The 12,297-nt window shown below is 38.1% G+C and overlaps 1 protein-coding gene across 2 annotated transcripts in view; it reads left to right on the top strand.

Annotated features, from left to right (window-relative positions):
- The window catches only part of LOC103040407 (CD63 antigen), a 146,474-nt gene extending 142,134 nt beyond the window's left edge, over window positions 1–4,340 (top strand). The window contains exons 8-10 of one of the 2 annotated variants that reach the window (XM_022671523.2): window positions 407–490; window positions 983–1,148; window positions 1,966–4,340. In XM_022671523.2, coding sequence (XP_022527244.1) covers window positions 407–490; window positions 983–1,108 — 210 coding nt within the window. In that variant the 3' untranslated portion in view covers window positions 1,109–1,148; window positions 1,966–4,340. Of the gene's footprint in view, window positions 1–406; window positions 491–982 lie in introns of both variants that reach the window. The other variant, XM_022671522.2, reaches the window with a different exon arrangement.
- Window positions 4,341–12,297: the final 7,957 nt, after the last annotated feature.

Below are 12,297 nucleotides of genomic sequence, written 5' to 3'. Positions count from 1 at the left end.
TAAATTACGACACATTGTACAGTAAATTACATTTACATTTACCTTTAGGCACCTAAATGAAACCAAGTAAACCATTATTGGCATTTTTTGCCACTGGGCTTTTGCTTTAGTTGGGGAATGAAATTCCCTTTAACACTACTGTGATAAAAGAATCACACTTTTTTGATTAACTGAACATGTTTATACTACACTGCTTTTGATATACTTCTGTGTGTTTAACAAGTTTCTTCACTTGATTTAATATGCTTGTCCAAATATATATTATGCTTAATATAATATGCTTAAAGTCCAAATCTCTAAATTATGATATATTTGAGTATCACCATATCAAATAATATGTCTCATCAGCACTAACCAGAAAATATTGATAATATAATGCAGCTCACAAAAAGATTTTCTTCCTCAGAAATGTGGACCAATCTTAATAGAATATGCAAAGAATGGCTGGCGGATCTTACTTGGAATACTCTTTACATTGGCAACTATTGAGGTGAGAAAATATTTCTTACCAATAATTTACAATAATAACACATGTGCAAATGTACTAGAATGGCTGAACAGTTGCATTTAATCATTTCACAATTACTTTTAATTATAGCAACTATACACAAAATTAAAAAATTAAAAACAAAAAGATGGCATTCAATGTAAACACACTTCTCAAAGATTTGGGAATGACAATTTTGCAATAACAAAATTTGACAGGTGATGGATTAATACATTATTAAGAATTAAGTATTATTAAGTTTCCAAATGCCCCAAAACACTGAGAGAAAATGACAGAAAACAAAGCCTCTGGAGCAGATTTGATATTAACTGATTAGTCTTTAATAATTTACTTCTGTGAAGTAAATATAAAAGGTTCATCTGAGATCCACTGGCTAAATGCCAAGAGCTGAAATGCACCATTTTGCTTGAAAGATGCTTTATTAAAATACTTATATATGCTTGTCTTAACTATGAATTATTTGTAATTAAACAGGTTGCAGCTGTTGTAGCTGCCTTGTTGCTTTGGTATAAACTTCACACGCGGTCACCAGGTACAAGTCTGTCTGAGGATAACAACAGCAGGATGAAGTATGAGCTCCAGCCGGAAAAAAGGCTCTGACAGGATCTAATCCTAAGCACATAACCTCGTCCCTGCATGAGTGAGCTCTATAACCTCAACATAACAAAATTATGTGACATTTTAAATGCAAGTAGGCTAACACTTTGTGGGGCAGTTACCCACCTTGTGCTGGCAAACATACAGTATAAGGAAGTTCCACTAATAGTGCAGAAAAAAAAATCACATTTTTACTCACAGATAAATGAACAATCATTCAGCAATCACATTGCAGCTAGTTTTATTTCTACAGTTTGTGGTGCATATCTGCTGAACCAAAAGGTAGCCCGAAAAAAAAAAAACGTAGGCTACAAAACACCTGACTTAAACTGACTTATTGGAACTAAAGAGGTTTTTTAAATCCGTGTAAATACTGAACAAACCAAATTTGTTAGTGTTCTACTAATCTAATCTTAGCACTGAAGAAACACTGTAAAGCATGATTAACACTATGAACTGCTACGTTTAAAGTCATTAAGATCTTTCATCTCTGCACTCAAAATCTCCAGCCCATGTTCTACTTTCACGCAGTCTATTTACATCAAACGTGTTCAAAGAATTCTAAAATTGATAAAGGATACTAGTTGTACTCTAAATGAGAAGAAAGAAAGAAAATAACATTCAGTGCAAACATACAAAGATCTGGAAAGATTTTGAATATGTTTTAATTCAAATGACAAAACGTTTCATGTGATTCTGTGTAGTTATCATGTGCCAAAATTGGAGTTGTTTTATATTTCATGAAGATAATTTCAGTTTAAATTAGACTCAGATAAAAATGTCCAGGAATAATAATAATGATCTGTGACTATGCGTGTAATGGTATACATGTCATACATGTTTATTGTTCCTTCTCATAGCACTAATAATAAGCAGCAGCAGCGTGAAGTACCACTACTAAACTAAACACTACCATGAACTGAAGGCTCACCAATCAGCTCTTTCACCTGTGTATTGGAATAGACCTGACACCGTTTCAGCCCAGATTTAAAGAACAAGTGAAACTCAAACCACACTTTGTGTTAATGCTTTTAATGATTAAGCAATTCAATTTAAATGTATATTTCCAAAGCACTCTTGTTATATATTTTTATATTAATATATGCTTTGTTTTTACTTAAAGTAAAGTCTGTTTTTTGTCTGCCCACTGTACCGAAATCATGTTAAACAGTTGGCGTATACCAAGATGTGAACCAAACCATTTTTTTTACTTTTACACCCTGTTACATTATATGTTATATAATGTTTCATCTGTAGATATTTGGGGAAATTATGGTACTCCAGAACCATGGTTAAGAAAAAAAAATACAGAACTGAAAAACTTAAGATGAATTGCACTAATACTACGGTTAGTGTGTCAAAAAGCATAGATGACACTACATCTGCTGTGAGTAATGGTACAGAGGTGCAGAGAGCTGAAAAGCACATTAAAATGTGTCCAACAAATCTCAAAATAAGGTACAGCAAGAAAACTGTATACATGTATTTGTACTACTGTAATCCTACACTGCTGTAATTGTATTTTTATAATGGATGAGGTACATTTGCGACTATTAACTGAAATAAAAACAGCTGCCATGATTCCATTTTTACTGAATTTTAAAAATGTTTGAGCAAAAATGTAATATTTTTTCTGCAATACAGGTCAGTTTCACTTAAATAATTAAATTGTTTTGTTTGTTTTTTGTTTTGCAATCAACATAGATCATACTGTACATGGTCCTTATTAAGTTTCAATATATTTAAGATACATACCTTGTAATGCTATTACTTAAGCTATTGATGTGTACAAAACTCAATGCCATGTCAAGTATGTATGTTCACTGTGAATGGGACAATTTTTTGCTTTTAAATGCAAATAGAATTAATATAAACTTAGGCAGTTTGGTAGTAGCAACGATTGAGAGACTAAATTCTATACGTAGTGTAACTGCATCTGCACACTTGGGGAACTCAGGCAGGGGTAATGCCTGATATGGCATAGGGGTAAGGTCTCATCAGCACGCTCATCAAGTTAACATGCACAGTGTTAATTGCCTTCATCCATTATTATCCAAATTACGTTAGCCAAAACCCAGTATTTATAACTGTGAGGCTTAAAGTTTGCTGTGTAATCTTACAAACCGCAGCAGGATATGAGTATTTAAAACTTTCTTGAAAACAATTTACTTTGTCTTTGATTATCAAAAGAAGTGAATTTAGTTTAACCTAAAGGGTACCTTGCAAAATAAAACTAAAAGTTTACATCCTAATTATAGCGAGATAAAAAAATTGGGCCCTTGCATGAATGCAGAAAGTATTTATTATCAGCTGTACAATGTATGTTTTAAAAGGAAACAGCATTTGAGAGGTAAAATCAAAATGTTATCCAAACGATTTAATGGGGAAGCCTGCCCAATTTTCCAGTTTTGACAATACCTATAGAGCATCATATCACATTTACTAGACACACTGCATCACATGCATGTTTCATTAAAGGAAAAGCTAATTGGGCATTTTGTCATGAATTCTCATCTGTAGGAGAATCCTATAAAGCACTCCATCCTATTTCCTCCACTGGAAAAGGCACCCTTTGGGATGGTTCAGAGGGCACTTTATAATGGTACACTTTTCTGGCATTAACAAGCATTAAGACACAGTATCAAATTTTGGGCACATCGTTATAATTTATTGCAACGTTTACACTCTAAAAAACAGAGGTACGAAACGAGTACTTTTTTGTACTCAAAGGTACAGACAATTTTGCATCATTAAGTTCTTGACACATATTTAGTTGATGATAATGTTTATAATCTATATGATCTATATTTGCATAAAAACCATGGGTACAAAACAGGACTTTCACTGAAAGGTACTTTTTTGTACCTCAATATAAGGTACAGCCCCAGCGACAAGCTTTGTACTCTTTTAAGTACAAATCTGTACTTACTTTTCTTAGTGTGTAGGATGGATATCCTATCCTGTATGCAGTGGTCAGTACCTTCCAAAAATGGTTCAAGGAAAGGCAAGTGTACCCAAGACACTCATTGAAGCTGTTTTCAAGGGTGTTTTAAAGGGAATCTCTACCCAGTTTTAGTATAGTCTTTTTAATATATTGCTTGGTGAGTGTATAATTTCATGATTACACATATAGTGCTTCTCTGTTGTCAAGGAGCCATATTTACATGATGTCACATGCGAGTACATATTATTCAGCTGATGTCACATGTTGCCATGCTGTAATATCGAAATTGTGTTATAGGCTAATATGTGTATTTTACACTTAACATTAAATAAAATAAAATATGTGTGGCTTTGGAAAGTGTAAAGTTTCTTCAATTGTTTTCTCAGTCTTATCAATATTTAAGTCATTTTCTCCTGCTACTGAAAAACAACACATATTTTCTAACTTGGATTTTCTAACCTTTCTCAGTGAAACTGAGCTCACTTTAGTTTGAGCTGAATAAAATTCATAGAAGACAACTGAAATGTCTGCTCATGTATAATAAAGCTCTCTCTTCTATATCCCAAAATATTTCTCTCTGTACATAACCTCATAAAAGTTTGTTGTTGTTTTTATAAAAACAAATGTTTGCCTCTGATGTGAAAATCTGTCAAATGTTTTAGAATACCCAGTATTTCCAGTATTTCATGGCCTAGAAAAGCTCAATTTTATTTTCTGTCCATGTTACTATATATAGTGCTGTAGAGTGTGCAGGAAGGCCCTGACCCTTGTAGTGGATTAACCAGAGGATTTCTTCATTGCTTGGACACAAACACACACTACCCCCACTTTACGGCCTATAAGGAAACTTCGAACCCAGAACACTCTAAAAAAACCTTGGAGTAATCTTTTTTTTCAAACAACCTTAAATTTCAAAATGACATTTACTGACTATTTCTTCACTCAGCCTCGCTCAAGAGCCCTAAATGCGAGTTTAGGGTAAAATTCTGTTTACATTCCTCCAAGTCATAAACCTCGGAGTTAATGTAAACATTTGGAACATTTGCAACACCATCACTAGGACGGGACTGCGGACTTAAGAGAGTGTCAAAACTTAATTAATGCCTTGGAAATTGTTAATTCACCAAATGTTGTACCAATTTAGGGGTTTGTGCCTAGTTATTTCTGCAATCACTTAGAAATAAGATTAATGAAATTAAGAGAAATGTTCTAAGCTTGGGATTCCATTTTCAACATTGCAGGCTCAAATTCTGTGGGGTGCAGAAAGAGCTCCTTCCCCCACCATCGTAAATTCCGATGCCAACCGCTTATCTAAACTCAGCAAAGGGGAGGAATTTCTCACTCAGAAGATTTTGCTTAAAATACATATATATTGACTATATAAAAAAAGGTGTTTTATAGAATGTTTACTAAATAATGGTATATGTGTCTGGTATATGGTATATGTGTTTGGATGTGTCCTGATTGAATTCTCCTACACATTCAAGTCTGAATCAACAAGGTTTAATTAGCATTTGATAATTTAGCTTTATTTGGTTATCAGTGGTTTAACCATGTATTATCTTTTAAGTGATTTAATTGGGTTTAAATAATAACATGACTCTTGATCTCTTTCTGACAGAGTACCATCCATCGTTGTATTTCTAAGATTATCTTGAATATTACATGTTTGTGGGCAATATATATATATATTACATTTATTGTGATTCAATTGTAAGATTGTTTGTTTCCTGAATTTATCCTCACAAACTGATATGCTGAAAAATGTATTTTGATCCACTGTTTAATTGAGTTTTCTTTTGGTTTGATCTATTAGAAAAATGCTGAAGCATGCTGACCATGTGAGCGAGGGGGGGTTTATGGCCCTTTGTGAATCCCCACCAAAGTTTGAAATTGCTCCTAGACCAGGGGTCTCAAACTCATTTTTGCCGAGGGCCACATTGGCATATTGGCTGTCCTCTGAGGGCCAGATGTAACTTATAAATATAAGAAAATGTAACCAGATGTAATACAAAATGAATGTAATTACTCCTTAATGTTAAATAACTCTCAATATACTATTTATTCAATCAAATATTACAGTTGCATGGAAAAATGGTTGCTTGTTGCTCTATTAACATAAATCCTTTTAATTTATAAGTTATATTAACTTTGATCAAAACGTTTGATACTGAAATAAGGCTTAATAAATATAAAATCAAAAATTGTGAGCTGTGACAGATTTAGCATTTCCTCAGATTTAGCAGTTCCTCATCCAACCACTAGTCGGAGCTGCAGCTGCAGCACCACAAGCCCGCAGTCTTTGCTTAGTCAGAGCTACAGCCCAGCCACGGGCTACAGGGCTCAGCTGAGCCAGTCTGGAGCGTTTTTAAAAATTTGTAAGTTCTTCTGTGTATGAAATAAAATAACCCCACTAACCGGATAATACAGCTCTCTACAGTTCATCTTTCAGCCCAAGCAGCTAACAGCAGCAGTTTAGAGCAGCGTCACGGAGTCACTGCTCGGATTACATTATAAACGCGCTGCTCACCTCAGGATGTTTATAACTACGGAGTTTAGTGGACACACCACGGCTGCAAGGTTAGACTGTTGAAGGCTACTGAAGACTACTAAAGCAGGCAACGCAGCATAAGCAAAAAAAAAAACAAAAAACACACACACACACCAAAATAAGTTAAGATAAAATATGAAAACGAAAATAATAAAGCATAAATAATTAAATTGAATTGCGGGCCAGATGTATGTTTATTTTGTTAACCCGTGAGGGGCCGTATGAAACCGCGTCGCGGGCCGCATGTGGCCCGCGGGCCGCTACTTTGAGACCCCTGTCCTAGACCAATCAAAACACAGACATTTGGGCCACAGGGCCAATCATAGCTCAGGGGCCAAACAGGCCACAGAGACTAATAGTAAAACTGGGCAGACACAGTTCAGTTTCCAGTTTTAGAGTTTGCCAGTTTGGAGTTTTCCAGTTGAGTTTAGAGTTTGCAGTTCGGAGCAGTGGGAGTTAGAGAAGGAGTGGAAGAAGATGAGTTGAGGAAAACAGTTAGAGGAGAGAGGTTAGGGAGCCCAGAGATGGAGAAAGGATATACTATTAGTGTAGTCATCTTAAGTTAGTTTTCTTAGACTAGTGCATTTAATCTTCAAGTATATTAATATTAGCTATCCTAGTTTAAATAACTAGGCTATTTTATGATCTACAGAGTTCTCCTGCTTGCCAAGATAGTTAATATAGTTCAGTAAACCAACTAGACCAACCGACGGATCACCGAGAGGGTACGCCAGCCGAGCCAGCTCCAGGGAAGGCCTTCCCTGTGCAGAGACTAGAAGCGGGTGTCGTCCAGGTGCGCCGCTGGCCCACAGAGCACCATCTTTACCCTGCGGATGGGTCCACACCGGACCTTCTAGGGGTGCAGGATGTCAGCCGAACAAGAGGTTTAAACAGCGGACCGAACCGATGGGGACCCCCCTTTGTAGACGTCTCAGAGTAAGGCAGTTTGGGTATTTCTCTCAGCAATTGGTGTTTTGGTTGGTCAAGTCTAGTTTGGTTATTGTTCTTAACTCTCTTCGTAGTATAGATTAATTTTTAGTTATTTGGCGAAAGGGATGATCTTTGTAGGCCGTAAAATATCTTACTTATCTACTTATTTTAGTGTTCTCATTTGATTAGTTTGACCTCATTACATTTAGACCCTTATTTAGAAATATTCACTTAATAGTTCTATTAATCTTTATTCCTTTCATATCAGCATTATAACGTGTTTGTTGTTTATTTCTCATTTATCATTCTACACTATGATTTGATATCTAATGGCTACATTTATGACTTTTTAATGAATTATTTACTCATATATGTGTGATTTAATAAATACTTTTATTTTACAAAACCTGTCATTTCAGTGTGTTTTTCTGGATAACTTGGTTATGAAAATTTCTGTCACCTGTAGAAACCACACCCTGAGATGTCTTGTGTTATTAATTAATTTGATTAATTAATTAATTAATTAATTAATCTAATTAAATTAATTTAATAACTGGCGCCCAATTAAAAAATATTTCAACATCTCAATTAGCACCAGGTATTAAACCACTGAGCCCGCTACATAATTGGCGCCCAACGTGGGGCAGGATTATTATTGGCTCTCCGCCGCGAGACCAGAATATACACATTTCATAACCAGTTCCAGAAAATAGCGCTGTAAGTTGCAGAATAAAGTGTATTTTGTTTTATTGCTAAATGCGTTAGCTGCTGGCTAGCTGGCCTAGCTGGAGTTAACTGCATAAACCCAGCGTGTTAGAAACACACGCACATGTTCTACACGTGTTTTTTGTTTACAATTCAGGACTGGCCAGTCCCCTGTGTGTGTGCGTGTCACGCGCACGGTCCCCTGTGTGTCTGTATAACGTGTACAGTTGTGTGTGTGGTATGCGAGCGCTCTTGAAAACATTACTCTTATTTGTAAAATAAGCTTGGTTGACACACCGCCGTGTGTGGGTAACCTTAAACCCGGGTGTATATACGTGTATATACGTGTGTACTTACATAAAGTTCGAACTGTTTCCGGTAAAATAGACATATTTTGCCAGTGTTGATCTGATAAGGCCTTCGCGCAGCTATGAGTCGCGGATCCCCGGCTCATTGACTCCGCGCTCCAGTTAAAACTGCCGGTTTTTGCGCGAAATCCGTAAAATCCTGCAGTACTGGACACTTCCACGTGCGTAAAAGAGTAGCTAACTTTTACGTAACACCACCCTGAGTGGCAGGAAGTTTATTGTGTGCGGGATTAAACTAACCACGCCAGGATGTAAATCCTCTTTGCTCATCTTGTGAAGTCAGTGTGTTGCTGCTGTGTTAAACTTTCGGACAGCCGTGTCCTTCTCCTCTGCTATTCACAGTCGACTGAGTCAGTCAAATCTGCTGACCAGGTCCCAGACCCAAGGGGCGGTCCTTAACGTGGCATCATCAGTGGGCGTGACCACTCCCACCAGTCGGCCTCTGCCACCATCTGGTGGACAGCCTGACTATTTACACTCAAACTCAAAGGGTGTTTTACTACCCCTCACCACTAGGGGGGGTACACTGCCACATCGCCATCTGGTGTTTGATTTGGGTAACTGCATACAGTGCAGAAAGGTGCATCTCATTTGTTTGACCACCAGAGGGAGCCACTTAGCCACATAGCTGTGTCGCCACCTGGTGTTGTACTTGTGTAATTGCTATCATCCTGTAGAGTGCATTTAGAGTTTCTGTCGCCAGAGGGTGCCAATTTCAAACAAACTTTTCGTTAAGTTAATAAAGGGAATTTGCATTGTGGTTTGGTTAAATGGTATGTGAATAAGTAAACAAATAACTGCATTCATTTAATCGGTTAGTATTAAATAGTTAAATTTAAGTTTCAGGTCTGCTCTCTCAAACATTACTCTTTATGTTACATTGAACCAAGCTAAATAGCAATCTCCATTGAGTAACTAATCACAACATAAAATAATTAACTGGTCATTTTCATCAATTTGATTAAGTAAAGTTAATGAAATTTTTGTTAATTAATTATTTTCAATTTAATTCAACCATCTTCAAATAAATTAAGATTAATTATTGATCGATTAAGATCAATTATTAATAACTGATTGAAATTAATTAATTAATTAACCATTAAAAAAAAAAAAAAAAAAAAAAAACCTATCCAGTTATCAGTTACTCAACCATATACCCAGCACACCTGTGCTTAATACATAGTTAAATTCTCCCATCCTGTACATAGTTAATAACTATACTCATATTTAGACATATTGCATATAGTGGCCTACAGTTATTAAACTGTTCACTAGCACCACTGACGACAAATCTAACTATCCTTTTAAAATTAATCTGCTAATTGTAACCTTAGGTCACCCACTTTTACAGATTTTCTTCTTAGAAAAGGCACAATGCTAATTAACTCGTACATAAAATAAACTTGTTTGTCACCAAAATTGTTTGATTCCACGTGCTTTACGTAAATCAAAATGTGTGTCACTGAAAAAGCTCTTTTAGAGCTTACAGCTGGTTTACCCCCAGGACTTACCGTCCCAGTCCAACAAATGGACAGTGGGGGTCTCCATGCACTAATTGCCAAAAGCCTCAATGAGTGTGTATCTAAAATCCTTGAGGGCAAGCAACAAGTGGATCCGATTTCCCTAATACTGTGGAAACAACTGCTGTTGTCACAGGATCAACTTGCTGCTTCCTCCAAAACCATTCAAAATCTCCAAGCAGAGATTGTGACTTTAAATGATAGAGTTGCAGACCTAGAGAACAAAACTGTACAGTCTGAAATGAACCAAAGAGACCTCAAAACCGAAGTGCAGCTGCTTCAAAAGGAAGCCAACATAGCTACCCAACTTGCAGCTCAGTCACAGGAAAAACTAAAACATGCTATTGCAAGACAGGTTGAGCTACAAACTGAATTAGCACATGCTAACAATGCAGTCAAATTAACTCGAGACCAAACAGAGTTAACATTTGAGCTGATGATGGAGGGAGACTCCCCCATCAATCCAGCTGGTAAATCAGGAACCCCTGGGGTTCCGGATCCTAAGCAACAACCATCCACAAATACAATCCCTCTAGTCTCCCTTAAAGGTGCTGAAGCGCCAGTAGAACCAAGGTTCACTCAGCGTTCCCAGCCACATGGGACCTCTGTGCAACCTCAAGCACCCTCTGATAGAGATTTGGACAAAATTGCGCGTAACATCCCACGCTTTGAACCAGAACCGGACGGTTCTAATGATGTCCACCAGTATCTTCGCGACATTGACTTCTTCTTACGCCGTTTCCCCAAGGCCACGGTAGATGATAAAATCTACCTCATTAAGGTGTCCTCTAGTCGGGAAGTTGGACGTTTCATTGAGCGCCAACCACCCCAGGTTAAGAGAGATTATCCTGCTCTTTGCAAGGCTTTGGAGAATGAGTTCTCCAACCACCTTGTTCAAACCGGCCTTGCTGCAGCTCTTGCAATTAAGCAGAGCCGCCAGGAAACACCCCTACAGTACTATCACCGCCTCAGGCTAGCTTATTTCGGCTATAGAAATGAGCCTGGAATGGAGGAAGAGGAAGTTTTCAAAACATTGTTCGTGAGAAACCTCCATCCCTCCACCAGTCACTCTTTTGGAGTCGCAGCCTGCCCTCGTACGCTAACAAGCCGGCAGCTGCGTGATTTGGCTCTCAGAGGATTTGCTAAGTTCCAACAAAACATTAATAAAAAATCAGAGTCAAATGACGTCCTGATAATTAATGAGCAGTCCTCCCACGTCAAGCAAAAAGGGGCACACAAGGCTCCAATGCCACCTAAGACCCAGTTAAACCACAAAAACCAGAGAGTGTTCCACTCTTGGCGTCGCTCGTCCCTACATTGGGCCGAGCAAAGTGACCAAAGGCCCTCCTATCGAAGGAAAGGTAGGATAAAACGCAGTTGGAATGGCAAACACTCACAGCACCATGCTCGAGCACAGAGCTCCAGCAAACTTCAATCTCCGCTCAGGAGAAAGAGCCCAAAGCACCACAAACGTTGGTGTCCACCTAAAGGGCACAAGCATGAGAGATATCCAACTAACCTGAGCACTAAAGACGGCAGTCTGCTCAGACAATTTCGTGACGAAATACGCAAGCAGGACAATGCTGAATCTGAATTCTTGCCAATTGTCCAAGCTCCTGATCAACCTGCTTGGGGGGGTGCGAAATCCATCCACCCCAATGCAGCCTGGGTTGTACAGCCAGACGCTGAAAACAACCACACTGAGGAAGCTCCTTCCCTCAGCCTGGAGGACCCACCACCTAAACAATTCTTGGGTTTCTTAACCGAGAAAGGTTCAACACCAAAATTCTATCTAGCCACCAGGCTGGAAGATGTGTTCGGGTATGAAGCTCTTTTGGACACAGGGTCAGACATTTCTTTGATGTCAAATTCACTTTTTGACCAGCTGAGGGCGACAGCCCGCCGAAACAACAAAGAGATACCTCTGAAAAAGTGTGCTCTTCACCTTCAACCATATTCGCACACTGGTATCACTCTGCATTCTGCAGCCCTGGTGCACGTTGCCATCGGTCCAATGAGCCTCACCCATCCAATTCACATTTCTCCATTGGAGAACGTCCCATTGCTCTTTGGCAAAGACCTCCTTGACCGGTTCAAACCATTGATTGACTTTCAGCATCATAGAATCTGGGCACAGGTTTGCGAACCCCTGCCCTGTCCTAAGGCACAGGATA

This window comes from Astyanax mexicanus, chromosome 2 (genome assembly GCF_023375975.1).
Source record: "Astyanax mexicanus isolate ESR-SI-001 chromosome 2, AstMex3_surface, whole genome shotgun sequence".
NCBI lineage: Eukaryota > Metazoa > Chordata > Actinopteri > Characiformes > Acestrorhamphidae > Astyanax > Astyanax mexicanus.
This window is presented reverse-complemented; position numbering and strand designations above follow the sequence as displayed.